At 37.7% G+C, this 26,605-nt stretch overlaps 1 protein-coding gene and 1 long non-coding RNA gene across 2 annotated transcripts; one reads left to right on the forward strand and one right to left on the reverse strand.

The window, feature by feature from the left end:
* Positions 1-3,805: 3,805 nt before the first annotated feature.
* LOC139967650 (uncharacterized) lies at positions 3,806-8,479 on the forward strand. The gene is made up of 2 exons (XR_011793064.1): positions 3,806-4,064; positions 4,115-8,479. It is a non-coding gene; the product is annotated as an uncharacterized lncRNA (long non-coding RNA).
* Positions 8,480-8,648: 169 nt separating this feature from the next.
* On the reverse strand, positions 8,649-26,428 carry LOC139967642 (exocyst complex component 4-like). The gene is made up of 23 exons (XM_071971620.1): positions 26,152-26,428; positions 25,737-25,789; positions 25,172-25,260; positions 24,412-24,613; positions 23,409-23,574; positions 22,447-22,639; positions 21,424-21,581; positions 20,503-20,573; positions 19,994-20,132; positions 19,623-19,682; positions 18,936-19,027; positions 17,547-17,682; positions 16,500-16,636; positions 15,419-15,522; positions 14,429-14,641; positions 13,691-13,878; positions 13,343-13,450; positions 12,956-13,045; positions 12,101-12,247; positions 11,733-11,851; positions 11,142-11,237; positions 10,575-10,686; positions 8,649-10,116 (listed from the first exon to the last, which is right to left on the reverse strand). Exons 1-23 carry the CDS (start codon positions 26,191-26,193, stop codon positions 9,964-9,966), a joined length of 2,868 nt encoding a protein of 955 aa, XP_071827721.1. The 5' UTR covers positions 26,194-26,428; the 3' UTR covers positions 8,649-9,963.
* Positions 26,429-26,605: the final 177 nt, after the last annotated feature.

Here is a 26,605-nt window from a genome sequence, read left to right on the forward strand (position 1 = left end):
ATGGAAATGGGTGATTGAGACGTTTTATTCTACTGTTCAAGTAGCGAAAATCTGTGACAACCCTTTTGTCTTTTGTTCCCTTCTTTGGAATGAGGAAAACCGGTGAGGTATAAGACTGATGTCCTACCGCTAAGATTCCTAATCGCACTAATTTGTCAAGCTCACTGGCGACAATGACTTTGTCCTCATCTGAAAGTCTATAGGGACGTATGTAAAATGGCTCATCATTAGTAAGAGTAATATCAGCCTCATAATTTGGACAGTGAGATAATTCACCATAAAGAGAAAATGCGTCTCTATGTGAGTCTAGAAATTCATAAATGCTTTCTGTTTCTGAAGCATTCAGAATACTTTGTTCCAAATTAATGTTGTCTCTCATGATTTCCTGTTCGGATTTGGAAACCAGGGGATCATCAGCTGTCAAATGTGGATAACGATGTAAATTATATCGTGTAATTTCATCACGATTCTCCTTGGAGTAAGAATTGGTTTGAAAAAGAGACGGTTTTTCGATGTCTCTCATGACATTGAGAAAATCTAGAGAATCAGTAGGTATGTCTTCTGTGACCGTAATGATATCTGCTAAATCTAAATGAGCCACTGTGCGAGAAGGATGCAGACAAAATTTCTGGTTACCCATGTTCCTTAGTAGAATCTTTGTTCTACCTTTATGCATTTTCACTAACATTCGTGAAGGACACATACGAGATATTAAAGGAAACGGTTTAATAACCACATCTGCATTTCGTGCATATAATGGAAGACGTCCCTGTACAGTAATGTATCTTTGCTGACCTGGGTAAATAACAAATCTCTGCACTGGCCTAAGGAAAACTTTGGCTTGTTTAATTCTAAAACCGTTTGTGGTAAAGTCCAAAGATCCATTCAATTCCTTCAGAGTTGGACTACCTAATATTAAGTCAATACCTGTCAGGTTTGCAGCAATTAAAGCAGAAAGCTGAAATTCATGACCTTGAATTTTGACCTGAAATGTTATCGTGCTATACGCATGAATAAACTGACCATTACCCAACTTTAGGTTTACTACATCAACTGAGACTGGTTGTATAGAGGATAAATACTTTGAATTTTGCACTGTAGAAGAAGAAATGATAGGGCGTGTCGCTCCACTATCAAACAACAATGAAATTCCTTTACCATCATGTAAAGTACCTCTTACAAAATTACGGGTGTCCAGTTGAATATCCACATTACGGTCGTTCCCTGTATATCTAGAACTAGGAATATTACTATTCTTCCAAATATTATTTGCTTTACGTTTCGATCTTCCTTTACTTGGTACATTGTCTGGAGTCACTGTATGATGAGTGCAATCATAAGTGCTCCCTACTGAAAATTCTGTGTTGGTACTCTGTTTACCTTAGCCTCCATTTCATGGCTTAGGCGAATTTGGCAATATTGTGCAAAATGACCTCGATTTTGGCAGTAGTAACATGTAATTGAAGGATTAAAACATGGTAACCTTCGCCTGTTATTATTCTGACCTGTCCTAGGACCACGAGAATCACGAGAACTATATCTTTGCCTCATATCTTTTGGATTGTCTTGAGATTCTGACCTACGGGACTGATCAAACTTGGTCTCTAACTCCTGAATTTTGGTACACAACTCGTGTATCTCAGAAGATGCAGAAATAGTAGGAGTCTGAACAGAAGATTCTTTGTCGTGCATTGCCATAAATGGTTCGGAAGAAGCTGTGGGTTGACTTTGGATTTGTAAGTCAAAATAGCATTGTACTTTCATGACCAAATCTGCAATTGTTGCTTGTGGTGATGCAGACATTAACACTGCTGAGCGGCATTGCAAAGGCAGGGTCGAGATGAATTTATCTCTAATTTGGTCCTCGCCATAATTTAATTGTGCTGCAGCTTTGGAAATTTTGGCCAAATGAGCTTGAGCTGTATCACCTGGCGTATAGCTTAATGCATGAAATGCCTGTGATTTAGCGTAGGAAGAAGTCCCTGGACTGAAACGAGCAAGGAATTGCTTGCGCAGATCAGCAATAGTTGAAAAATTTTTGTTCTCAATCCAGAGTCTGGCTTGGCCTTTTAGTGTTCGCTTAAATATGCGACATATTTCATTAAATTCTTCCGATACAGCCTCAGGGGTGGTTTGGGACGGCAATTTATGCAACTCTAAATAATCTTCAAATCCCAAATAATGAGCTTCGGCTAAATCTGCATCAATTACATCGCCCTGAAATCGTGATGGCAAAAAATCAGTGGGCCTATGTTTCTGCATAATGCCTTTGCAATGTCTGCATAACATTAACAGAGGTCGAAGTTTCCTGTTCACTGACGGACATTATGCCGCACACAATTAGGCTAGTTACGAGTATACAACATGAGCCTAGACTTAATTGAACACACTATCGACCGCAATTAAATACAAATAACAAATATGCAATACATGGACACGATTAAAATAACTTATCGGTACACTCTGATCTCAAATAGGGGTTGGGATACAAATTGGCATGATTTCACTCACCCTTAAGTTTAACTAAGAACTGGTACTGGTACTGAAAACGATGATGGAAGTCCCTCGGTTAGTAGTAGTAGTAGCGGCAGGTAGTAGCAGGTAGGTAGTAGCAGGTAGGCCTACATCTCGTAAGAACCTCAGATTCGTTTGCCGTTAACATCGGGTAGAGTCTAGGCTTAGATCGCGAAAATGTTCAGTTCTGATGTTTAGAGCTGTAAATATGACTAACTACGTACTAGTTGCGCGAATGTTCAAACGCGAACTGCATGCTGGGTTGATCAACGTTAGTGTACAGATCAGTGGTTCCGGCATCCGTTGTACAGGCTTAGGCTAGTATAGGCCGACTTCCCTCGTTGAGTGTGTATGTTAGGCAAGGTCGTGAACATACGTTGTGTTCCTCGTTAGGTCTTCGGGCCAAAAAAAAAATCTCCTGTTCGTTATTGATCGTAACGAACGAAGTTGTGAAAAGTTCCGTTTCCGTTGTGTTCCTGAAGAAAGCAACCGATCTCCACCATGTAATATTGTGTCGAGCCCGCTCCTCCGATAGTAAAACTATATCGGGACTCGCGATAGAAAGGTACTGGGATATCTTGATGCCGTATTTACGCTTCTTCAGGAGATGTCTCGAACGGGCGAAAACAATGAGTTCACAGAAAAACAATTTGACAAGATCGGATTTGATTAATGATTCGGTATAATTTCTTCTCTGTCGATTCTCTTACAAATAAAACTAAATTACAATGATTTGACTTGACTTGACTCCGTCAATTAAACAATTAGAAAGAGTGATGAAATGGTGACGAAGCAACGAACTGATCACGGAGCGCTGACGGAGTCATAAATTTGCTGATCAAGTGATAAACTTTGCTGACGGAGTGATAAATTTTCTGATCAAGTGATAAACTTTCGCCCTCCTTTTACTTTTATACCTTACTTCCATAAAATCTCACTGCGCACAATCAGTAGGCAGCCAATGAACTGACCATCCTGTATTAACTTAATGATATAAAAATAAGTGCGCTGGCACTGATCTGCCCTGATTGGTTGGGAGTTTGGAAGTCCATCCCCTTTTCTATGGAAACTTCCATACCACGTGAGAGAACCTTCTCGAATGTTCCACAGACATAATGGAATCTATTTTGGGAAAAGGCCCTGTACCAAGATTCAATAAGATAGTTAAAAACTTCTCGTGGGAAAACTGAATCCATGACCTAGATAAATACATAAGAGGCCCTGTAAGGTATCTCGATGGAGCTTTTCGGTAACATCAAAGAGATGGTATCACTATTTCATAACACTAGTTAACAGTATACAACATGAGCCTGGACTTATTTCAACACACTATCGACCGTAATTAAATACAAATAACAAACATGCAATACATGGACACGATTAAAATAACTTATCGTTACACTCTGATCTCAAATAGGGGTTGTTGGGATACAAATTGGCATGATTTCACTCACCCTTAAGTTTAACTATGAACTGGTACTGGAACTGCAAACGATGATTGAAGTCCCTCGGTTAGCAGTAGTAGTAGCGGCAGGTAGTAGCAGTAGCAGGTGGGTAGTAGCAGGTAGGTAGTAGCAGTAGCAGGTAGTAGCGGTAGCAGGTGGGCCTACATCTCGTATACTGCAGATTCGTTCGCCGTTAACATCGGGTCGAGTCTAGATTTGATCGCGAAAATGTTCAGTTCTGATGTTTAGAGCTGTAGTATTCTACGTACTAGTTGCGCGAATGTTCAAACGCGAACTGCATGCTGGGTTGATTAACGTTAGTGTACAGATCAGTGGTTCCGGTGTACAGGCTTAGGCTAGTATAGGTCGTCTTCCCTCGTAGAGTGTTTCAGTTAGGCTAGGTCGTGAACATACGATGTGTTCCTCGTTAGGTCTTCGGGGCCAAAAAAAATATCTCCTGTTCGTTATTGATCGTAACGAACGAAAGTTGTGAAAAGTTCCGTTACCGTTTTGTTCCTGAAGAAAGCCCCGCTCCTCCACCATGTAATATTGTGTCGAGCCCGGCTCCTCCGATAGTAAAACTATATCGGGACTCGCGATAGAAAGGTACTGGGATGTCTTGATGCCGTATTTACGCCTCTTCAGGAGATGTCTCGAACGGAAGAAAACAATGACTTCACACAAAAAACAATTTGACGAGATAGGATTTGATTTGATGATTCGGTATAATTTCTTCTCTGTCGATTCTCTTTACAAACAAAACTAAATTACAATGATTTGACTTGACTTGACTCCGTCAATTAAACAATTAGCGGCAGTGATGAACTTTCGGCGGAGTGATAAATTTGCTGACCAAGTGATAAATTTGCTGACGGAGTGCCCAAACTTTCGGCCTCCTTTTACTTTTAAACCTTACTTCCCTAAAATCTCACTGCGCATAATCAGAAGGCAGCCAATGAACTGACCATCCTGTATTAACTTAATGATATAAAAATAATTGTGCTGGCACTGATCTGCCCTGATTGGTTGGGAGTTTGGAAGTCCATCCCCTTTCTTATGGAAACTTCCATACCACGTGAGAGAACCTTCTCGAATGTTCCACAGACATAATGGAATCTATTTTGGGAAAAGGCCCTGTACCAAGATTCAATAAGATAGTTAAAAACTTCTCGTGGGAAAACTGAATCCATGACCTAGATAAATACATAAGAGGCCCGTAAGGTGTCTCGATGGAGTGTTTCGGTAACATCAAAGAGATGGTATCACTATTTCATAACAATATACAACTTTCCCAAGGAAAAAAAAGGGGGAGGGAGCTATTCTATAAAAACAATACTATTATCCCCCGTAGGACCTCTCGCGAGGTCGAGCAGGGGTTAAACTCCTTTTTGTTGGTAACAAGCTGTGTATGTAATTTCTAGGATCGATGATGGTGTTCAACACATCTGTTACACCTCATTCGAAACTAGGTCAAATTACCGGCATTAGACGTTTCTTTTTGCGCGAGTCTTCCCCCCTTTAAATATTCGTAAGAACTCAGAGTTGTGAACAAATGGAATGGTTTACAACTATTGGTCGCCCTTTCTAAAAAGGGGGGGGGGGAGGGCTTTGTGAATTCTTTGCACGATAACTTTAAGAATTACAACAGGATTTAAGGTTTTGTGTTTAGCATTCTTTGGCATAGGTCCATGATGGGGACGCTAGGTCCCTCCTGAATATTTCATCACTGAAACATTAAACACAAAACTTGTAGGAAGCTTTAAGTCATCTTCTATTAAGTTTTGATAATATTCAAAAGTTAAGTCCAATGATAATGCAGTTGCATGACTTAACTTGTATACCATACATACTTTCCAGGTGAAACAAATGGATATTATTACAGATCTCCATCACCCCCTCCCCCTCTCCACCCTGGAATGGGTTTTTACGTAGTGAGTAAATACTAATATGAAAGTCCCTGAACAAAAGAATCTTCCAAACATTTGGCTACTAAACATGCACTTGGTGACCAACTCTGTGACATACTTTTCATATAGCCCATATTTTCCCAAACCCCTACATATTTTGCCATCCCCCAAATTGACCCAAAGCCCTGGGCTGTATCCAACTCAGGGGCGTCAGAGCCGGTACGGCAGGTCCGGCGAAAGCCGGACCAATATTCACAGCGCAAAAAAAAAAAGAAAAAAAAAAGCGGGCTAAGAAAAAACCGGCAAAAAATAATGAACCAAAATGAAACATACTTCAAAAATGTGTTTCAGAAGATTAATCGGGTACAAAAACAGACAAGGGAGAATCTTGTTTTTTCATATGACACATGTGAACTGCTATTTCATGCAATCTGGGAGGTATATTTTTCAATAATTTTCAATAATGATGACGGCAATTAGGCTAAATGTGACTACTCTGGCATGGCAGAGGTCTTGTTTTCAAGCTCGGGAAGTGCCATTTCCTGCTATCTGGGAGGCTTTTTTTTCAAAATTTTCTTTGCTACGCTACGCGCCAACCATGGTGGCGCATAGCGTAGTTTGACCTATCAAACGTCAGCCCGATAATTATGATAGATGGCCACACTCTGATTTGCCGTACCAATCCCAAATAGCTTCTGACGCCCCTACAACTAACCCCTCCGCTGCCCTCCCCCACCTCATCCAGTCAGGCCTGTCTGTTATCCTCAGTCAGAACATGGATCTATTAATAAACGCACAGGTCAAGAAGACATTGTTTTAATAGACACAAACACTTATCATTCTTTCTATCACGATTGTAGTTTTTTTATTCTTTCATATAGATTAGCTAGGTTAGACAGAACAAATAGCATGTATACAAGAAAGACATGCATTCGATCTTCATCATTCACATATAATGGTCGCTTATCTGTGGAGATCCACAGCAGGGGCGGCCGAACCGTGGGGAGGGGAGGGGGGGGGCAATGGACAGTTTTGAGAGAAACCTCAAAGGTCCCTTTCTTATAAATATGAATTACCCTTCTATTAATAATACTTGTTTTTACTGCCATTTGTAAACCAAATGTTTCACACATCCCCATCCACATTGAACCTCCTTCCACTGCCTCTGGTCAACACAATGTTACATCGAAGGCTGCTGGATTTGGCAGCAGGGAGAGGAGAGGGTGTGCTAGGGGTCATAAAACCAATGCACATGAAATGTGACTGTGAAATCAAACATGTCATAGGGTTAAGGTATAAAGGGGATTGATAAGAGGAGTAATAATATGTGTCAGGAAAGAACAGACATTGTACCATATAACATATTGTAGTGCCAACCCCCACCCACCCACCCCCCCCCCCCAAACCTTACTCCTGCAGACACCGAGACTTGAGCATATTGGCTAAGGGACAAAATCCTTGAGGACCAAATTTTGTGTGGAACGATGACTTTTTCTCTAAATAGTTTGCTAGTTTATAGCACTAGTCTATAGGAAGAGATAGTACTGGCTGTATATTTAACCAACATAAGCTTCAACTCAACATGAAGGACAGGATTCAAGCATTGAGTCATCTTTAATTTAACATAAATAACGGAAGTTTAACCAAACACCCCCCCCCCCTTTCCATCCCTCACTCTCATCAATGCAATGACCAAAATTAGTCAGATACTTGACTTTTACAATATTTATCTATATAGTCGTCATTCATCTCAAAATGATTAATTTCTGTTTTACTTTGAGTTCCAACAGCAATAACAGCATGAGCTAATGAACTACCCCTCTCGCTCTCCACCTCTGCCACCCCCATTGCCACCCCCTCTCCCCCCTCTCTCTGTCTGTCTGTACAGCATTATGCATATGACTAAATCAATGTTGCTCTCCAATAACACCTAATATTAACAGAGGGCACTGTCACATAAGTCCGGTCTAATTCCGAGAAACACAACAAGCTGCAGTGTATGCCTGCAGATCTTACCTAAACCATTTATTGATCACTAACAGTATACACAATTTCATTCATAATTACTGAAGGAGAGATCTTTTGAAACATATCTGCCAAGTTCAAAGTCAAGCTAATTACTTGATGCATATCACCCCCTGTTTTCGAATGGATCTTTGTCTTTCGATTGAACTGCACAAATGGAACCATGATCTAGCCAAATCACCAGGCACGTCAGTGTGTAATTTCATCAGGCGTGTTCGCAGCCTGTGTTACTCCCCTTCAGTGATCGTCAAACTGTACAGATCACAAACCTACAGACCGATTTAATGACGCTCTCTGTTAACACCCTGGAGAGGCCCATTGGTTAAACTACCTTCTACTGTATCTGGACGATGAATGTCCTATTAATGTTGCATAAAACTAAGCTAAGTTATCTATGTATTGCACATCTGTTCAAAACAACTGTAGAGAATTACATGAATCAGTTTTTTTTTTAAATGGTGAACACTACTTTAATGATGCCACAATATCACTACCTGCATTCAGCTTCACTAAACTAAAAGCAACATTTGTACCTCCCCTATCACAAACTTTCCTCCCCATGCTACCGAAGCATTCAACCCTTCACATGGTATTAATAAATAGCAAAAAAACTGACAAATGTTCAAATGATAAAAAAATAAAAGCAACTTACTATGTAGTTTTTACTTTGTTACACTATGACCTATTTGGATATATTTGTGTAGTTTTTAGTCATGCAGGATACATTTCTGGCAATTAGTATAATTTTTTTAAAAACATTTTTACTTGTTGAAATTGAAAAGAGCAAGACATATATATTTCTTTTGGGAGGGGGAGGTAGGGGCAGGTAGTATGGGGGGCTAGGATGGTATTGGAACCAGATTCCTCTTGAAATCCATTCCCTGCTGTTTTCTCGGTCTGTATCTATGAAACCGGCATGTGATCCCTGGTTTATACAACGTTTGTATTCTGAATGGATTCTGACTGGCATCTCTCAGCAAAGGAATAGCTGGTTAGGGATTGCCACCAATAAAGAAGTGGATAGCTCAGTTTGCATAACACAGCAATTGTAATTCTGAGGTTACTTTTGTTTTTTTCGTTGCTCTTTTCAAGTTTGTTTATAATTTTCCCTGTCAGTTTATCCACTCTTTATTTACTCATAGAATTCCCCAGATGGCAAAGAGAGGTTAGGCTAGTTTCTCTCTATACGAATGGATCATTGATCGATCAAATTTCAGAAGATATCTAGTTGGATGTAAAAGCATCAAGATGTTTGTAGACCCTGAAACTCTGACTTGGCTAAACTACTGTATACCCTGCAAAATAACACCGTAGATAACGTTATCTTAAATAGGAAAATAAACAATGTTATGCTATATAGTAGGTCAAAGGCATGGTGTTACTACCACCACCTTGGCATGACATTATCAGGAAACTTGCGATAAATTTCTAGGGCAATTCTATGGTGTTTTCATGAAAATCACATGATGTTACTATGGAACCCACATGGTGTTAGTAGGGCAATTTAATGGTATTATCATGATATTCACATGATGCTTATATTATGGCGGTAGTAGTGATATTCCATAGTGTTATCATGAAAAATCACATGATATAATGATGGAACTTATAAGGTGTTACTAGAGCAATTCTATGGTGTTGTCATGATATTCACATGATGTTACGATGGAACTCACGGTGTTAGTAGGATATTGCATGGTGTTATGAAGATCACATGATGGAACCCACATAATGTTACTATAATTTACTGTAATTTGGTTGAAGCAGTTATATTGTATAGCTTGATACTTGGGACTGATTCCTTTGAACAAGTAACACATGATTATGCGATTCATTCTACAGCAAAGCTTCTCTCAATAAAGTAAATGCCCATAAGTGGTACCAACTCTCTGTCCATTAAATAAAGTACCAAACATATCGATTAACTGCCACTTTTGGCAAACTGTTGACACACTTTCATTACCCACATAAAGTTCCTGTTACGTATTTACGTAATTTCCTTCATAACCTGGGCACATTATCAGTCTCCAGAGGCCCCTAACCATACCACTCATTACGGCTACTCATTTAAACTACACCGCCTCTGTCATGATTTCTTCTAGTTTCTTCAGTTGTTCTTGAGGTTTGTGGTCTAACGGTGAACTACGGTGAATCAGTTTTATCATGTTACGGTAATCAAATTCTTTGAAGGCAGCGCCTTGCTCCACGATACTGTTTATGATTTCCTGAAATAAAAAAAAGCTAAGTGAAAATAGCGTTGGAAATGGCTAAATTCTACGAAGAATACAAACATATCATACAGATCGTTATTCTTGGACATGTTTGTAGTAACTACCTAGTATGATAGGATACCAGACTCAATTCACTCACATGCATTATGCCCTGGGTAGGCCTACTACCAGACTTAATTCATTCACATGAATTATCCCCTGGTTAGGCAAACTAGCAGGGTCAATTCACTCACATGCATTATCCCCTGGTTAGGCCAACTACCAGGGTCAATTCACTCACATGCATTATCCCCTGGTTAGGCCAACTAGCAGGGTCAATTCACTCACATGCATTATCCCCTGGTTAGGCCAACTACCAGGGTCAATTCACTCACATGCATTCATACTTACATCTCATGAATTGTGACAGACAAGCTTTATATGACATCAAAGCAGAATTCATTCATACTTACATCTACGTTCTTGTACATGAGTTCGTAATATTCCCTTGCTTGGTCCAAGTCTGTTTCTCGGGCCATCGTGATGTTTGTCAGACACTGTTGCAAGATGAAGATGTTACGACACCTTTCAAAGAAGACAGAACAAAGAGTAATGGGTGTAGAAGGATCGAAGACGTAGAATCTAAGTACAAAACTACCAAACACAAAGGTCAGTTTACTTCTCATCACCTTAAATGTGGAGAAAATATGTTAAACGAGGAAATCTAAAGCACAAGTTGGTATAGGTTTCTTTTGTTTTACCTTTTCTGAAAATACATGAAGTCTGACGGTAAGTGTTTTATGCACAGGGCAATAGCATGAGGAAATGACTAGAACTACATCATGCCCTACCACCTTTGTAAAGAGGCTTCAAAATTTGGCAAGGCCTTTCCAAAGAGGGACTAACAATGTTAATCCTTAAAAGGGTGGTTTGTGGAATGTACAATATCACAAGGTGTTAACTCCCCTTAAATTTGAAAAAAATCAAAATATAAACCAGATAATTCTCCTGCCAAAGAGAGTATTTACAAGAGAACTTACATTTTCTTGATACCATTGTCATTAATCCTCTTGATTTGTTGAGCACTATTGATGAGTAGGTAAGATATAAGATGTCCCAGGCCTTCAAATATATACCTGTTGATGATAAATGTGACAAAACAATAATATGAGATGTGAAGGACCATTGATAGGCAGAAAACTACACCATAGCTAACAGAGACAAGAATGTTCGGCATATCAAAAAATTGTGTGCTATTTCTATTAATATTTCCACATTTTTTTTTAATCATTATGCGACTTAATTCATTTATCATCCAAAACTGAATCCATGTGTGAAGCACTCATTTAAGTAACAAATCAAATACTCTCATTATTTCAATGGTTTTCATGAATATCTAGACTGACAAATTCAACAGGGAATATTCACGAGGTACAGTCTACAGAACTTCCAGTAATAAAGGTACCATGCTCACTTCCCAATTAAGGTACCCTTCTTCCACAATACTATCACACTCTTTTCTCATCCAATTTTTTAAACCCAGCAAGTAACACACAATCAGCAAAGATTTATCACACAAAGCATTTCTAAAGATTGGGTCTCTTTTATTCCGGCGCATTGCCATCACTCACTTAAATTTGATCGGTTGAAGACTGGAGTGTAAAGCTTCCTCTAAGCCGCTCAGATCTTTACTCAGAGTCAAAACATTCTGATCTGGTTCAACATCATCAGGTCTGATATGAAAGCTGGACTATGAAACACACATTTCAGACCGATGAAAAAAAAAGGGAAAAGATAGTGAAAGCAGTAACATTTAGATGTAAAGAGCTTTGAGAAATGTACAAATATTAATTTTTGCTGATGCCAAAATGTATACAGAGATGTATTCCATGCATTTGCTGGATTTTAATAGTCAACAGGATGCATTTGTGAAACAAATCTCAATTTTTTAAAATGTTTAAATATAGCACTCAGTTCATTTTGAAATTGACGAGGATACCTGCTTCGTAACTGGCAAGAGATAAAAGAAACAATGTAGCCTGACTTCTAGATGGAGAACCAAGAGGCAAGTATCTGAGAGGCTGCGGAAGTCTTTCGCCAACGAGATGAGACTGTGGAGGAGATTTGCTTGAACAGGTGGAATGTCCTGAAGAGCGAAGTAGAGACAGAAAAATATTGAAATTGAAATTTACAGTTAATACTGTAAATTAACAAAACTCAAACAAAGTTTAACAAAATTTCATTCTGGATTAGCATTCTGCACAACATTTCAGCCCCTAATTCATTGATATGCATTAAAAGTTAAATATATGTATACCGTCTAGAAAGCCATTTTATTATTAACAAAACAATACATGATAATTAATATCTGTTCTAAGGAACTGTTAAGTCTGATGTTTGAAGGAAACTGTTTCTAAGATCACCTTCCAGTCTTGTAATGACTGGAGTCAGTGACTAGACTCGATTCAGACTGGAGTCGTCCTGTTTTTAATGACTCTAGACTTGACTCAAGTCTTTTTGCATGTAAAAGACTCCAATTGACTCTGATTGGTTTAAGGTAAGGTGAAAAGACTCCACTCCACTGGGGTCATTACTTATTGCAACTCGATTTGACCTGACTCTCTCGCTTTGATGACTCTACTCCATCCAATTCATGTCTTCAGACCTGGTCCAAACAGACCAGTCACTCCCTGTAGGACTCACAGAGAGACTGGACTCTGACTTGGACTTACTTGAACTATTTCATAAAGACTAGAGTTTAATTGAAATGAGACTCAGTTCTAGACTCGACTACCTCATGACTTGACGCGACTAGAGAAACATTGAGGGACTAGATTACGACACTGCCACCTACCAGAGGTTGACTCCCAGGTACATTAAGAGTATTGAATCCTTGGCTTGGTAACTGACCGGCAAAGTTCCTGATCCTTCCAGCGAACCATTCCTACAATGAAGGGAAATAGAATAGTCAATTCTATTAACTAGAATAGCTGCATTGGCTGTCAAAAAAAAACCTGGTACAGGATACTTAAACGTAGAAAAATGATATGAGTAAAAAAATTGCCAAAAAACACAAGATGCATAGCGGATTTAGTACGTAGAACCTTATCATTTCCTAATTATTATTTTGTATGACAGATCAAATTTATTTTGGTGAAAGTTGTTATGAAACAAATCAAAAACAATACATCTACCGACAGGTTCTCTAAATATTAAAGCTATTCGAGGAGATAGTTCATACCAGGCTCTCTTGTAGGTTGTCCAGTAGTTTTAAAGAATTAACTTCCAGGAGCACCTCGTGCTTCTGAGGAGGTTTCTCTCCTAGATTGGTAATTAAAAGTTCTGACTCCTGAAAGAAAAGGAAAAGAAAAGAATAACCCAGAATTTTTCTTAGCAAAGAAAAAAAAGTTATTTGTAATTTAAAGAAAGTCATCAAGTCTTTGAAGATCAGACCGCAAAGGAAAATGAGCTGAACAATGGAGGAGGTGAAGTGTGAATGTTTAAATATGCCTGACCATTTATTTAGTTTGATCTTTCTCAAATATTTAAAAGTAAAATACCGATCCTCTTTAAATTCTTCCAGACGAACCTTTTCATTTCTCTCTCTGACCACTTCCATGGTATCGGGAGTGTTGTCTGTGGTTTCTTTGCCAGCTTTCCGATGTTCTTGGAGGTTGTCCCAGTTAGGCAGGAGTTTCAGGCATTGGTTTATACCTTCGTCTTTCACCCAGCTGGCACTGATAATACAGCGGTCTTCTGGTTCAGGCTGTACTACACCTTTAAAAGTAATAACAACGGAAGGAAATCACAAGCTGCTGTCCGCAGATCTCTACAATCTAAAAGTTAAAGGTTTGTAGTCTTCTACAAGGCCAGGACCTTATCACACAACCTTGCAACGTTTGAACGCCCAGGTCATCAATGACTTGTTACACCCACACACTTATGGAGATGTGACAGTACTGATACACCTACATGTTTTAGTTTATATTATTATATGATTTTTGTTATAGCAACTTACTCTGAAACTCAATGTATTGTTATGTGGAAACAGGAGTTGCAAGGAAGAATAGACACCAGAATACTAATAGAAATGATTGGTCATCTCAGACAGGTGCTATCTTGAGAGAGGCGGGTGGGTGTATGCAAAATTAAATTAAAATTGTGTTTCTATATTTATCGTTATTTTATACAGCAAATCTAGACTGGTTAGGATGTCTGTTTGTCTTTCATCCTCATTCTACAAATTTGATTACAAGATAACAAATATTGAAACGAACTTCTTCCAGGATCACAGATGACCAGGAGGAAACCATTCTCTCGTACTCACCTCTGTATGTCGCCACGCAGTTATCTTTATACTCCTTTAACATTTTCACCACCATGGCCAGGAGTTGGTCAGAGTAAGCTGGCAGAGCTGTGATGAGTTGCTTCAGGGACCCCACAGCCTTATCGACTCTTACCGCAGAGGCCAAGATAGGACAGGGGGCACCTAGAGACTTCTGAGTGACACCATCAACTAAACTTGGCATATTTTCACCATCTATTGGGGAAGAAAGAGAAAAATTAATTGAAAGTAATTTTAGCGATTTTTTCTGTCTTACCTTACAATCTAACATTAAATTGTTTATTTATATCCTTATTGCTTGATCAACATAAGACAAGGTAAATGAAATGAAAATAAGTGAGGACAGCATTCAGTTACCGCATATTTAAAACTGACCGTTTTGTTGAGACTATTAAGCAGCACTGACAATTTCTAAAGGACACTGACCAATGAATGAATCAAGAGTTTTTTGGGAGTGAAAATATAGGAATCTTATTGAAACATGAACTGCATCAGTTGAGTTCCAGAATTTGTACTTTCCAAAATTAAAAAGAGCAAACGTGTGCGCATAACGGAGTATCACATAGGGACAACATCAAAGACTTCTTTTTTTTGGGGGGTGTGGGGGTGTGGGGTGGGGGGGGGTTCTTGGAAGCTGGGCTTGATGGTGTAAGGTGAAAGACTTGACAGTTAGAGACTGTAACACCATGTCATGAGTTTTCATGGTCAGGTATGACCAAGTCACTTGATTCACCTTTTACAATTGTGAACAAATATTGATAGTATTAATGAGGAAGAATGTGGTAGCACAAAGTAAACATGCCGTTGACAAAGTCTACTCTTCATTAATAACATAAGTAGATCTTTGGATAAATTAACATCAGGAATACTTGCTGGGATTATGAAACAAACTTTGAATGGGCATAACAAAATTGTTTGGCTAGAATAGGATCCAATTTAGTGACCTAGAGGTTTAAAAATCCTGTTCTCTACCTTTAGTTACTTTCTTGATATCTTTGTCAATCTCTGTCATTAAATGTTCCAAAAAGATATCCTTGATGAAGTCACTGACAAAATCGTGTAACGTACAATGTTGCCTGAAAGGAATAAATGATAGAGAGAGACTGATTTACTGGACAAGTATAAAACTCTACCTGAGCTCAACATACAAAGTATCCTGCAAATGAAGAGAAGAAAGGGACTAAATTCCCTGGATGAGTTAACCATCAGTGTAAGATAAGTAATATGTTTTCTGAGTACAGAGTTGTGATCATCAAAGATCAACTTGCCAGCTTATTTAAAGAAGACAATAGCTACAACCCTACACATCATCTATGTGATAGAATAACTGGCAGATATGAGAAAATTAAATATTATTTCACACACAAGGCTTAAGACGTGATCAAGTCCAAATATGACATCATCCAGCAGCCACGTATGCTTCAATACTGTATGTTTTTCACTATTTATTACGATATATATTTTCTGTATTTGAGATGGGTTCTGCAGATGCTGAACCTCTTCACATGACTTATAGAGATGGCACTGGTTTTAGGGTCAACAATGTTAATAACATTCTACCTTGAAAATATGAAAAGCAAAACAAGGAGACAATAAAAGGTATCAGATCCCAGAGACTTTATGACATCACAGAATTAATAACATGATAGCTCCCAGACATGACTATTAAATTAGGATATCTCCCAAACGGATCAAGATTTTTCTTAGCTGTTGGTTAAATTCTGTATCTCCTTTAAGAGGGATAGAATTCAACTTACCTAACTTTTCATAAACATTGGGGTTACCTTATAATGATTGCAACGTATTATGACAAGTTAAGGAGATTTCCAGTGCATGCTGCCGCTAAACATCAACTCAAATATTTGACAAAAACTAGAGAGGAAGAATGTACAAAATCAAAGGTAGCTAATACATACAGCTTGCCCTCTCCCCCTTCCCCCTCCCTCCAGAAACCAATCATCATTTCACCTCTGTGAAACAATGACAGAGCTTGAAATCTAAGATCTGATTAAGGCTGATGGAATTACTGGATATATTTAATGATGATACCTACCCCTCTGGCAGTGTCATGGAGAATTCTATATCCTTGATGAATCGGTTCAGCGGCTTGAATATGACGGTTATGTTGTGGATGCTGGGCTTACATAACATCTGCTCCTCTCCCTCATCCTCTGTTTGTAACTTCCCACCCTGTGATGGAATCGGTAAAAGAGGGCTTTTTATTTCTCACCTTCAATGATGATCTACTTTACGCACAAACATATTTTATCTTAACGATGAACAGCAAAAGAAAAGGAGGTGTACAGGCATTTGGGAAAAGCCAAAATGGCTTGCAGCTTAATAGACAATTATTTCTTGACAATTTTGGAAGCCACTTCAGATGGGAATAACTTTCGATGGAAAAAATACAAATTGCTACTGGATGATCATCCCAGCTTTCTTAAGCTGGCCAGAGTTTAAATCCAAGATCTGCTAGATGGTAGATGTGGCCGCTTCATATGCTGCAACGTTCATCCACTTGACCAACACACTGGTCTTTTCATTCACTACAGTGTTCTATACCGATGCGAAAAATGCTTCTACACCAGAAAGGTATTTAGGCCTAGTCTCTCAAAGAACATGAATGAGTAAAAGCAACCTGTTTTTTTAAACAAAAATGAGTCTGAGAGATTAATTGACAGGTCTGACTCAAAACACCTTCTATAAAATGAAATGATCAAGAATTGAAACAGCGAGAAACAATCGGATCTGATGGGGTGTAGGCTTAGCTGTATCAAAAGGGTACTGTTGGGAGAATGAGTTGGGTCAGTGTATCAGGGAGGGGTACTACTTGGTAGACTAGGATTATTATTATTATTATTATATTTTCTCATTCTTCTTTTCTATTATTTTAATTTACAGCAAGTATTAACACAATACGCACTATTTCATATTCTCTTTAACCCTTCCTTTTATGTCTAACTTCTTATAACTGCATCTTTTAGCTCAATATTACCTGCAGGGTTGACAGAATGACAAAAAAACAGGCAAATAATAATAAGGCACTGAGCATATTTCATCAATAGTTTCCCTCCACACCGAAGGAACAGCCAAAACTCACCTCTCCGTAGAATTCCTGTTTCTGTTCTCTCATGTAGCTGGTCATACTGATGGCATGAGAAGACATCTCAAAGGTGAACAAGGGCATCCTCTGTGTTCTCATCGTCTTCCTCCTGCTCATGAAAATGCCAAGATCACTACCAGGCAGAAAACAAAAGACAACATTGACGTTAATAATCTTCACCGGGCTTACATAGAGAAACTCAAACACAGAATAGTCAGTCTATAAATGTCCCCAAATAATTCAATTTTGGTGAATGTCAGATAAATTGTCAGACTATAGCCTCCTGAGCAGGAACATTCTCTCTATATTCAATGACTAAAATGTCCCTAAATTATGCAAATTTGATAAACGGTCAGTCAGACGAGACATTACAATATGTTATAATATAATAAATACCATATATAAAAGTGCTGTTATCATGAAATAAAACATGCTCAAGAGCACTGTACAAAAGAACCAATACCTGGAATATAAAATTACCAAACTTAAGAAAACCTCAAAGTAATAAAAAGCAATAAAAGTAAAAATGATGACATTGATACTGTTAAGTTTAGAAGGGTACTTTACAAACTCAAAATTGAGCTTTTTCCCTCTGTTCTTCTCTCACAAATGAGATCTCTTAGGTAGGCGGGAGAGACATTAGTGTTGTTTGTTACATGAAATATTACCAAACATGCAGAAAAGCCTGACGATGATGTTGGGAACTAGGAATCCAATCTAGAATCCTGCTTAATAGAGCAAAATACACAATTTCCTACACAACTTGTGCATTACACAAAGGAACGTGAACAGAGGGAGGATACATTTTCCCTCCAGAAGTAAGCTGAACATCTCTGTATGGAAACGTTACAGTGTCGTTAAGATTTTTAAGATCTTTCTCTGCATATTTGCTGTAGTTATCATTTTGTTGCCAAATTTTGAAATGATGACATTCCAATGGGAATACAATTACCATTTTGTTAATACAATGTTGAACTGCCAGCACCTTTACAATTCCATAGCTCTGACATAAATCTACAGATTGCATATTTTTTATCCGTTTTAGTCACATCTTGTGTAAAAGTAAGTGGGCCTGACATTTTGATCCTAGCAGGATCTTCTTCAGAGGCTTCTTCAGCCTCTGAAAAAGATCCTGCTAGGATCTAAACATCAGGTAACCCTTACTTTTACACATTCTCTTAAACAGGCTCTTTAGTGGATAAGCAATTTGCTAACAGTTTTTGTTTTATTTTTATTAAGTCACACCTTGAATGAATTCACTTGTGATGGTAAATCAAATCCCAGCTTAACAGAAGTTTCTGATACCGCATAACAGACATATCACCCTGCCCTACTTGGCTTCGCCGACCACTTGAAGGACCAGAAAAAGGCCACAAAGTAACGTACCTGGCACTGACTTCACCGAATGCAGTCTCTGCATGCTGGACAGATGATGAGGCATTCTTCATGTCAAGGTAGCCAGATAACAGAACTTTTAACTGATTCAAGGAAATGGAAAAAGGAAATATTAATTCTTTGTACATATTCCTCATTAAAGTTTCTTAGTGAATGTAAAAAGTCCCAATACCGATTCAGTAACATTTTGAAATATGTTTCAATAAATTTTCCTAAGTTCATGAGAGATTTAGAGCATATCATTAAGTCAATTTTTAATTGCCTTTTGATATCTTTGGGAAGCAGGGGGAGGGGAGGGTGTGGGAGTAGATTAGATGAAGGAGGAGAAGGGAACAAATGAAACATTGCGCTACAAGCACTGTCATTTTTCAAAGTCTACGAGAGGCAAACATTATAGAGGCAACAACATGAGTAATGTGGTTTTTATTCGAGACAAGTAAATGTTAGACAGACCATACATAAATCAGCCTGATAAGGGTCAATCACTATTATGTCATTATTTCAATGTACCTTGCAGACATTTGTTCACAACAGGATTGCAATCAATTAAACGTATTGAACCAAACAATATCTTGTTCTCTTTGTCACCGGACCAATGTCCATTGTCTGGACAAGTGAAATTGGAAAGAAGTGCAGAAACTAAGAGAAGAAAAAGAGAAACCCACTTTTGTAACTTACCACATTTTGTATTTGGCTCCAAACATCTTCCATGGAATACAAGTCTGATTCAGAGATACCCTAGAAAAATAAACTACACAAGTTAATATTAGTCCAATTACAAGGAAACAACTAATTAATAACTATTCTGCCATCACCTAACTCATCTCATCCATAGGAAACCTACCATCAGATATTCATGAAGAGAAATTATTCAACCGTTTCATTTTCCTTGACAAAGAACGAACACATTGTTATCCAAAACCATAACAATGTTCCAATTCGCAATGCCTTCCTCTGACTCACCCCTCTTCCCAAGCCTTTCCTACCCCTCCCCACCCTTGCCAGCCGTGTATGTCAAATCAATCAAACATAGCCAGTATTAAACTTACTGACACCCTTTGTAGAGACCCTAATGTGCTCATGTGTGCGGCTGCTATACACTGAAAGTTATCAAACAGCATATCAAGAAGCTCTTCTAATAGTTTCGGTTGGTTCTGTAGAGTGATGGATTCCCCACGTTGCTTTGCACTGAATAGAAAGGAAGAGATATGTATCATATGCAGTAAAAAAACGAAACAAGATATGTCCAAAATTAAATAACAGGAAAGACTTCTTCTTATAGAAGTAAATAAAAAATATCAAATGCCTTGCCCCCTTCTCCCATTCCTTTCCCTAAAACATTATTCTCAATGTCTGAAAAAAAAATTGTCAGTGAACCAGATGGTGTGGAAAATATCCAGTAACCTACCTCATAATTGGGGTGGTTGACAACTATAAAACTTTAAATCCCCACCCACCCCCACATCCCACAACCTCCATCCCTCGTGTCCAAGTCATCTATGCCCATCTTCAAACTACTGTCATATCAAGTTAATACAATGAAGAATTGATAACTTACTTCTGAGCAACTTCTGAAGTTGTTCGGTGAAGTATTTTTGTAAGTTCCGGTTGAATTGTTGACTTCAAGAACTGTAAACAAAAATGAAAGCATTAACAGAAATCTAACATTAACAACGTAAGGATAACATTGGCTACCCACACGTATGAACATAAGAATAACATTGAGCATCAAATGTGGTTGACATGAGAAAATTACATGAGCAGCTCAACATTCACAACATGAGACAACAGTGAACATCCAACACTGACAACACAAGGACAACACCAAGCACTAATGTTGCAAAATTAGGCAACATGAAGCATTTGCTTGTTGCATCATAAGACAACAGTGTGCATCTAATGTAGACAACATTTTAAGGCAGCATTTTTCATTTTTTGACATCATAACACAAAATTGGAAAAGAAAAGATGAAAACAACATGGAGTATTCTGTTGTTTCCATAAGACAAGGAGTGTCCATTATTAACAACACAAGACAAATGTAATCATACGATATTAACAACGTTGAACATTGTATGTTAATAACATGAGCATACATTGCGCATCTGATGGGAACTAAATGTAAACAATAATAAGCATCTGATGTTAACAACATGAAATGACAATAAATATCTGAAGATAACAATTTATCCCAAGTAACAAGAAAACAGCAATCTATGTAATATTTGCACATTAATATTTGAGATATGAGACAACATTGTAATCTGATGGGAACTACATGTAAACAATAATCAGCATCTGATGTTAACAACATGTAATGACAATAAACATCTGAAGATAAAAATTTATCAAAAAGTAACAACAGTTTATATAACATTTTCAGATTGATACTTTCAAAAATTATAGTTGAAGCACTTCATTTCCACAAGTAAACACTTCTAAATGTTCATAATGAAGAGAATTTAGGAAAATGTCTTACCTCTGTTCCTTCTGGTATTTTCTTAAGTAAAGCCAAGGATTCCACCAAGATTGCTATAAAATGCTCTACGTCGTGTTCGGCATCTCCGACCAATTCCTCAGAGATCGGTTTGTTGAAATCCTCCACGACTGAGCTTGCCTCTGATACCTTAAAGTTTCCTGAATTTTTTTATTTGAAACAAGATTAAATCCATTGTTAGTGTCACTGATAATAGGTGGTTAATATTGCTTAACAACTGAACCTAACATACTTTGAATGTAAACACTATAAAAACAAAAAATTTCTTTATTAGTAATAGCTCAGTTGTGGGTCAGGTACAGGACATGTTCAAATTACACCGATACCATCCGAAACTATCGACGTAAACTATTGGATATTTGTATACTTTTATAAAATAAATTAATGCCCCAGATTTAAATATTATGTGATGCAAGTTGACAGAAGGTTACTATTTCAAAGTTTTCATTAACAGAAGAACAGAATACAGTTTGGTTCTCAAGGCAAGCAGTTTGTTTAGAGTTATCTTTATGTTGGTAGTTAAGTTGCATCCGGGATCGACGCTTACAATTATTAACAAGTGACTCCGGATGAGAAGTTATGTCATCAAATCTAAGCCCAACTAGCTGCTTAGGGTTAAGATAACCATAAGTATCATGAGTAACCTTGGTAACATTGCACAAAGCCAGAGAGCTACGTAGCCTCGCATCTCCCATGATAAAAGTCTCGCTACGTAAACTGCTTCAGTTCTACAAGTTCAGTTCACATGATAAATATGACGATGAACCTACAGTTCCTTTCCGTGCATTGTTACCTTAAGCAGCATCAGACTTCATGACACCCTGCTGATGTATACCTATTACTGATGTTGCTTCTTTAAACAACAACGTTAACAAGTTTTACACTTTCCCAATATCACTTCAAAATCTCAGAGGGATCAAAATTGGAAACTTATAGGGACAAATGGTTATGCCAAGACAGGAGATTAGTAGTAATAAGTCAGTGGACGTTTTTCCAAACCCTTACGTTTATATCCTCGCTTTGAGCCCCTTCTTCCTGCGGCTAGATCCATCAAAGCCTGCTTCTGTAAGAGTCTCGGGGAGACCTCTTGACCTGAGCTACGCAAGGATCCCCCTCTCCCGAATGTGGATTGGAAAGTTCGAGATGACTTCTCATAGAGCTGTTTGTTCAATTCCTGAAGCAGTGTCCTGTATAAAGTCTGCAAGACAACAAAAACAGAGTAAGCTATGCTATTTTAAAAAGAATTGAGATTTTCAGCTGAAATCCAATAGTCAAATATAATGTTACTCATAAGAGAGTCAGATCCTTAGCCCATGAGAACTAGGGACTACATGAGAGACACTGGGGTATGAATGCACCGGATTTGAGGATTTTGTTCTTCTTCTTTAAATCCGGCATTTGGTGGCCAGATTTGGTTTAGTTTACATTAGAACTTTAAAACATTTTAGGGAAACCCTACAAAAAAGGCCTTCATGATTTGCTTTTGCGTAAGATTATACATTTGTGTAAAAACTTGTCATGGCAACGAAATATTTGAACCACATGGATTCAATTGAAGATTAAGTCTTGTAGGATGTCTTAGATTGATCTGTTGCAATCTTACTTTGAGTATCCGGGAATAATTTATTATCCAGTATTGCATAGCAAAATGCTATATAAAATGGGCAAAATGCTATACAAAATGCTCTAAAATTACAAATACATATAACAGTTTTTTTTTACACAGGTACTATAGCATTTCATAAGGGACCAAATTCAGAGTGTTCAAAACGGCCACACAAAATCTGAACACTAAACTCTTCCCTGATACTTATTCAATGGCTTTGGTAATGATGCTGGAAACTGGTGGCCAAGTGCAGATATCTGTAATGAATCAATTGACCACACATACACTCACCCTATACTATACATGTTGATGTGTATTAATGTTATCCATCTTTACTCATGATGGTGGGGTAAACACTCACCTCCTTCCTACTCTTCATCTCCAGGCCAATCTCTGTGAGAGCCTCCACTCCCTTCAAATCTCCATCTAAATGGGCCACTGTCTTTGTCAGCAGCTCTGTGGCATGGAGGTACCTCTTCTCTGAGACGTAATGATTCATCTTTTGGGGAGCACCTTTAACTTCTTCTCTGTGAATCAAAGAAAAAAATTGACAACATGTATTAATATTATTATTACATTTTTTTTTTCATTTTAAAAAGATAAAGTAAGTTTGTTATGAAAGAGTGGTCTTGCAAGTGTGATTGATGTTAATGAACAGAAGAAAAGCTATTTAAATCAAATGGTTGTATCATGCACATGTACAAGATTGAAAATTTATGCTCATGTCTCCTATTTGTAACCTGGGTGATATGTTATGATGACATCAATGTAACAGACTAGTGATGCAGTATTACTGAGAAGTGAGGACACCAGGCAGAATGTGTAAACTGGAATAATGAGGACATTAAAGAGTATCCACATGAAGGGGTCATAGGGGTGGAGTGGGGACAGGGCCACCCAGACAGGGGGATACAGAGTTTTCAGTGCTGGCAGGCTCTATTAAAAGGAGAGTGTGGTGGTAGCGAGGAGACAGGTCACAGAGGAGCAGATTACCTGCTTTGTTTCACTAACTCCAAACTGATAACTACAGTTAAAGCATTAACTAATCAACGTGGAACTGTCATTTAAAGAAGTATAATTGCTACAACTTTACCATTTTCTATGCTTAGTTGATCTTACATGCAGATTTGATATACTAGAATTCCCATCTTAAAACAGTACTCATGTATTTAAAATTGACTGGATAATTTATCCTCAAAATACCACCAAAAATGACTAAATCTGCTCTGAATGCAAGACCAGAGAAGGCTACATCGTTCATGTTTATATACAATATACCTTTCATTGAAAAATGAAATCAAACTCTTGTGTTGATAAGATCTATATTAACCTTGTAAATTCAAAAATATCAAACTCAAACTTACATTTGATCAAGAAGTGATAGCACCTGTTTTTGTTCAATCCCTTCCAGCCACAGTTTCTTGAGTTCATCTCTACGGCAGTGTAGGAGGTCTTTGCAGGATATCAGGTCCCCTTTGACCTGTTTAATTCTCTCCCGAGATGTCTTTATCCGTCCAGATATGCTACTGTACGCCTGAATGGTCTTTGTTAGTATTTCATAGTTGGCTAAAAACAGAAATAAAAAAATATATATCAAAGAATTGACAGAATAGTTCATTAGTAGAAAACTTCGACAGTTCATTCTAATGACTAGGATGACTTTATTCAGGACTCAGAACATTTTAACTTAGGTCTCTCTTACCAGATATCAGATCTTGGGAAATGGAAAAGTGGAATTGCATAATAGGTAGTTACGTGCAGAAAGGCAACAACCTCTGTAAAACATATATGAGATGCAAATACTCAATACTAGATTAACTCAGATTATTAAAAAAGGTTGACACCGAATTCATACAGTTTACTGTTCATAGTTATCAAATGTGAACACACAATTGTGGGCCAATACTGATGACCAAAAAAGTACACACAGAAACTTCTCAAAAGAAGTTTTACAAGATTGTGTCATATCAGATGTACAGAAGTTTTATAAATAGCAAATCAATAGCCAAACAAAAAGTAATTAATTTAAGCAAATCATAAGACCAGAAAGCTAACATGGAAATAATGAACAAATGTTGAAACAGCATATAAATAAAGCAGAAAATTGAAATCAAGGCAACTTACCATGAATGAGATTGTCCAGTCTGCTATCACACTCCTGGAAAGCACTCTCTAGCTTTGCTTTCTCGATATTCCTTTGTTCATCATTATCACTGGTTACCATCAGAAATAAAGAGATGTCCAAAATTAAATATTGATCAGTATCAAACTGAATGAAACTATAACACAACCATCAAGCTATAACAAAAGATTCTTCCGCCTTGGCAGTACTGAATTGTTCATTAAAAACCAGTGCTATTATATATACTACCTGCAGTTACTTTAAACTTCCCAACCTCCACACAAGAGAACACGTTTCTGACTGGATCTAACATATATACAGTTAATTTCATGTAACATAAACATGTAAACAACTAACAAAATATGATATACACCAAACAATTTCAATCATGGAATTGTTGTACTGCTCATGTACAATAACTGGAGTGATTTGATCAGCAAAAACAGCATGTTACAAGTTTATACTAGCAGTTGCCACTTGATCAATGTCTAGGATATTTTTGGTCATCCAAACATTTTGTTATCTTACAAAACTGTACTATCCATGAAAAATTCTGCATGAACATACCTGACTGCAACCACTCTTATGACTGACATTAACTTTCCAGTCCTGGCTTGAGCCTGGGGAGAACAGATATGAAACTAATCATCCTTGACAAAATCATCATTCTGTCATTTCCATTGGATGTGAAATTCTGCTATTAGCTTGAAATGGTTAAAATGGAATGAGAGATGTAGTACCTTGATATTCTGCAGATACAGTCCACAGTTATATGTTACTTGCGATACTTTAATATGTTAATGACACCTAAATAGTACTGAAAATGGCACAGGCCTGGGGAGAAAGCGGTGTATTCAGCAATTAAACACGTTAAAAGTACTAATACTTGTTATCCTCTATGCTGTCTAGCTTAAGCCTAACTAGGCCCTAAACCCTTACTCCTTAGTAAGAGATCATGCTAAAACAATATCACAATACTTACGTTGCTCTCTTTTAACTTCTCTTTCGACTTTTGTTCCGACATTTTGTAAACTGAGGGAACTTCTTTTCCGTATTATGATCTTCATCGACTACACCATTTGGCCCCTTCTAAGTTCTACCTGTGTCTCTGAGTGGATTAAGTCTCACTTTATTAAACAGTACATTTGTAACTGTACAAAACAAAGTCCCCATACAAATTATGTTGTTTTATGGTTCTGTACTCTCCCTATCGGAAGTAAGTGATTAATGTCGGCCAATTCACGTAGGCCTACGGGAATACAGTATTTTTGATGTTAATGATGCTGCCCTCGCATACTATGTCTCCATTCAGCGCTACACTATAAATGTGATAAGGGCGATTTGAAAACAGATATTTGTTCACTGAAATATTATCAATTAAATTTACTCATTGAATTTAATATTACAATTGATTTAAGGAAAATTAGTTCACAAAG

This window comes from Apostichopus japonicus, chromosome 5 (assembly GCF_037975245.1).
Source record: "Apostichopus japonicus isolate 1M-3 chromosome 5, ASM3797524v1, whole genome shotgun sequence".
NCBI lineage: Eukaryota > Metazoa > Echinodermata > Holothuroidea > Aspidochirotida > Stichopodidae > Apostichopus > Apostichopus japonicus.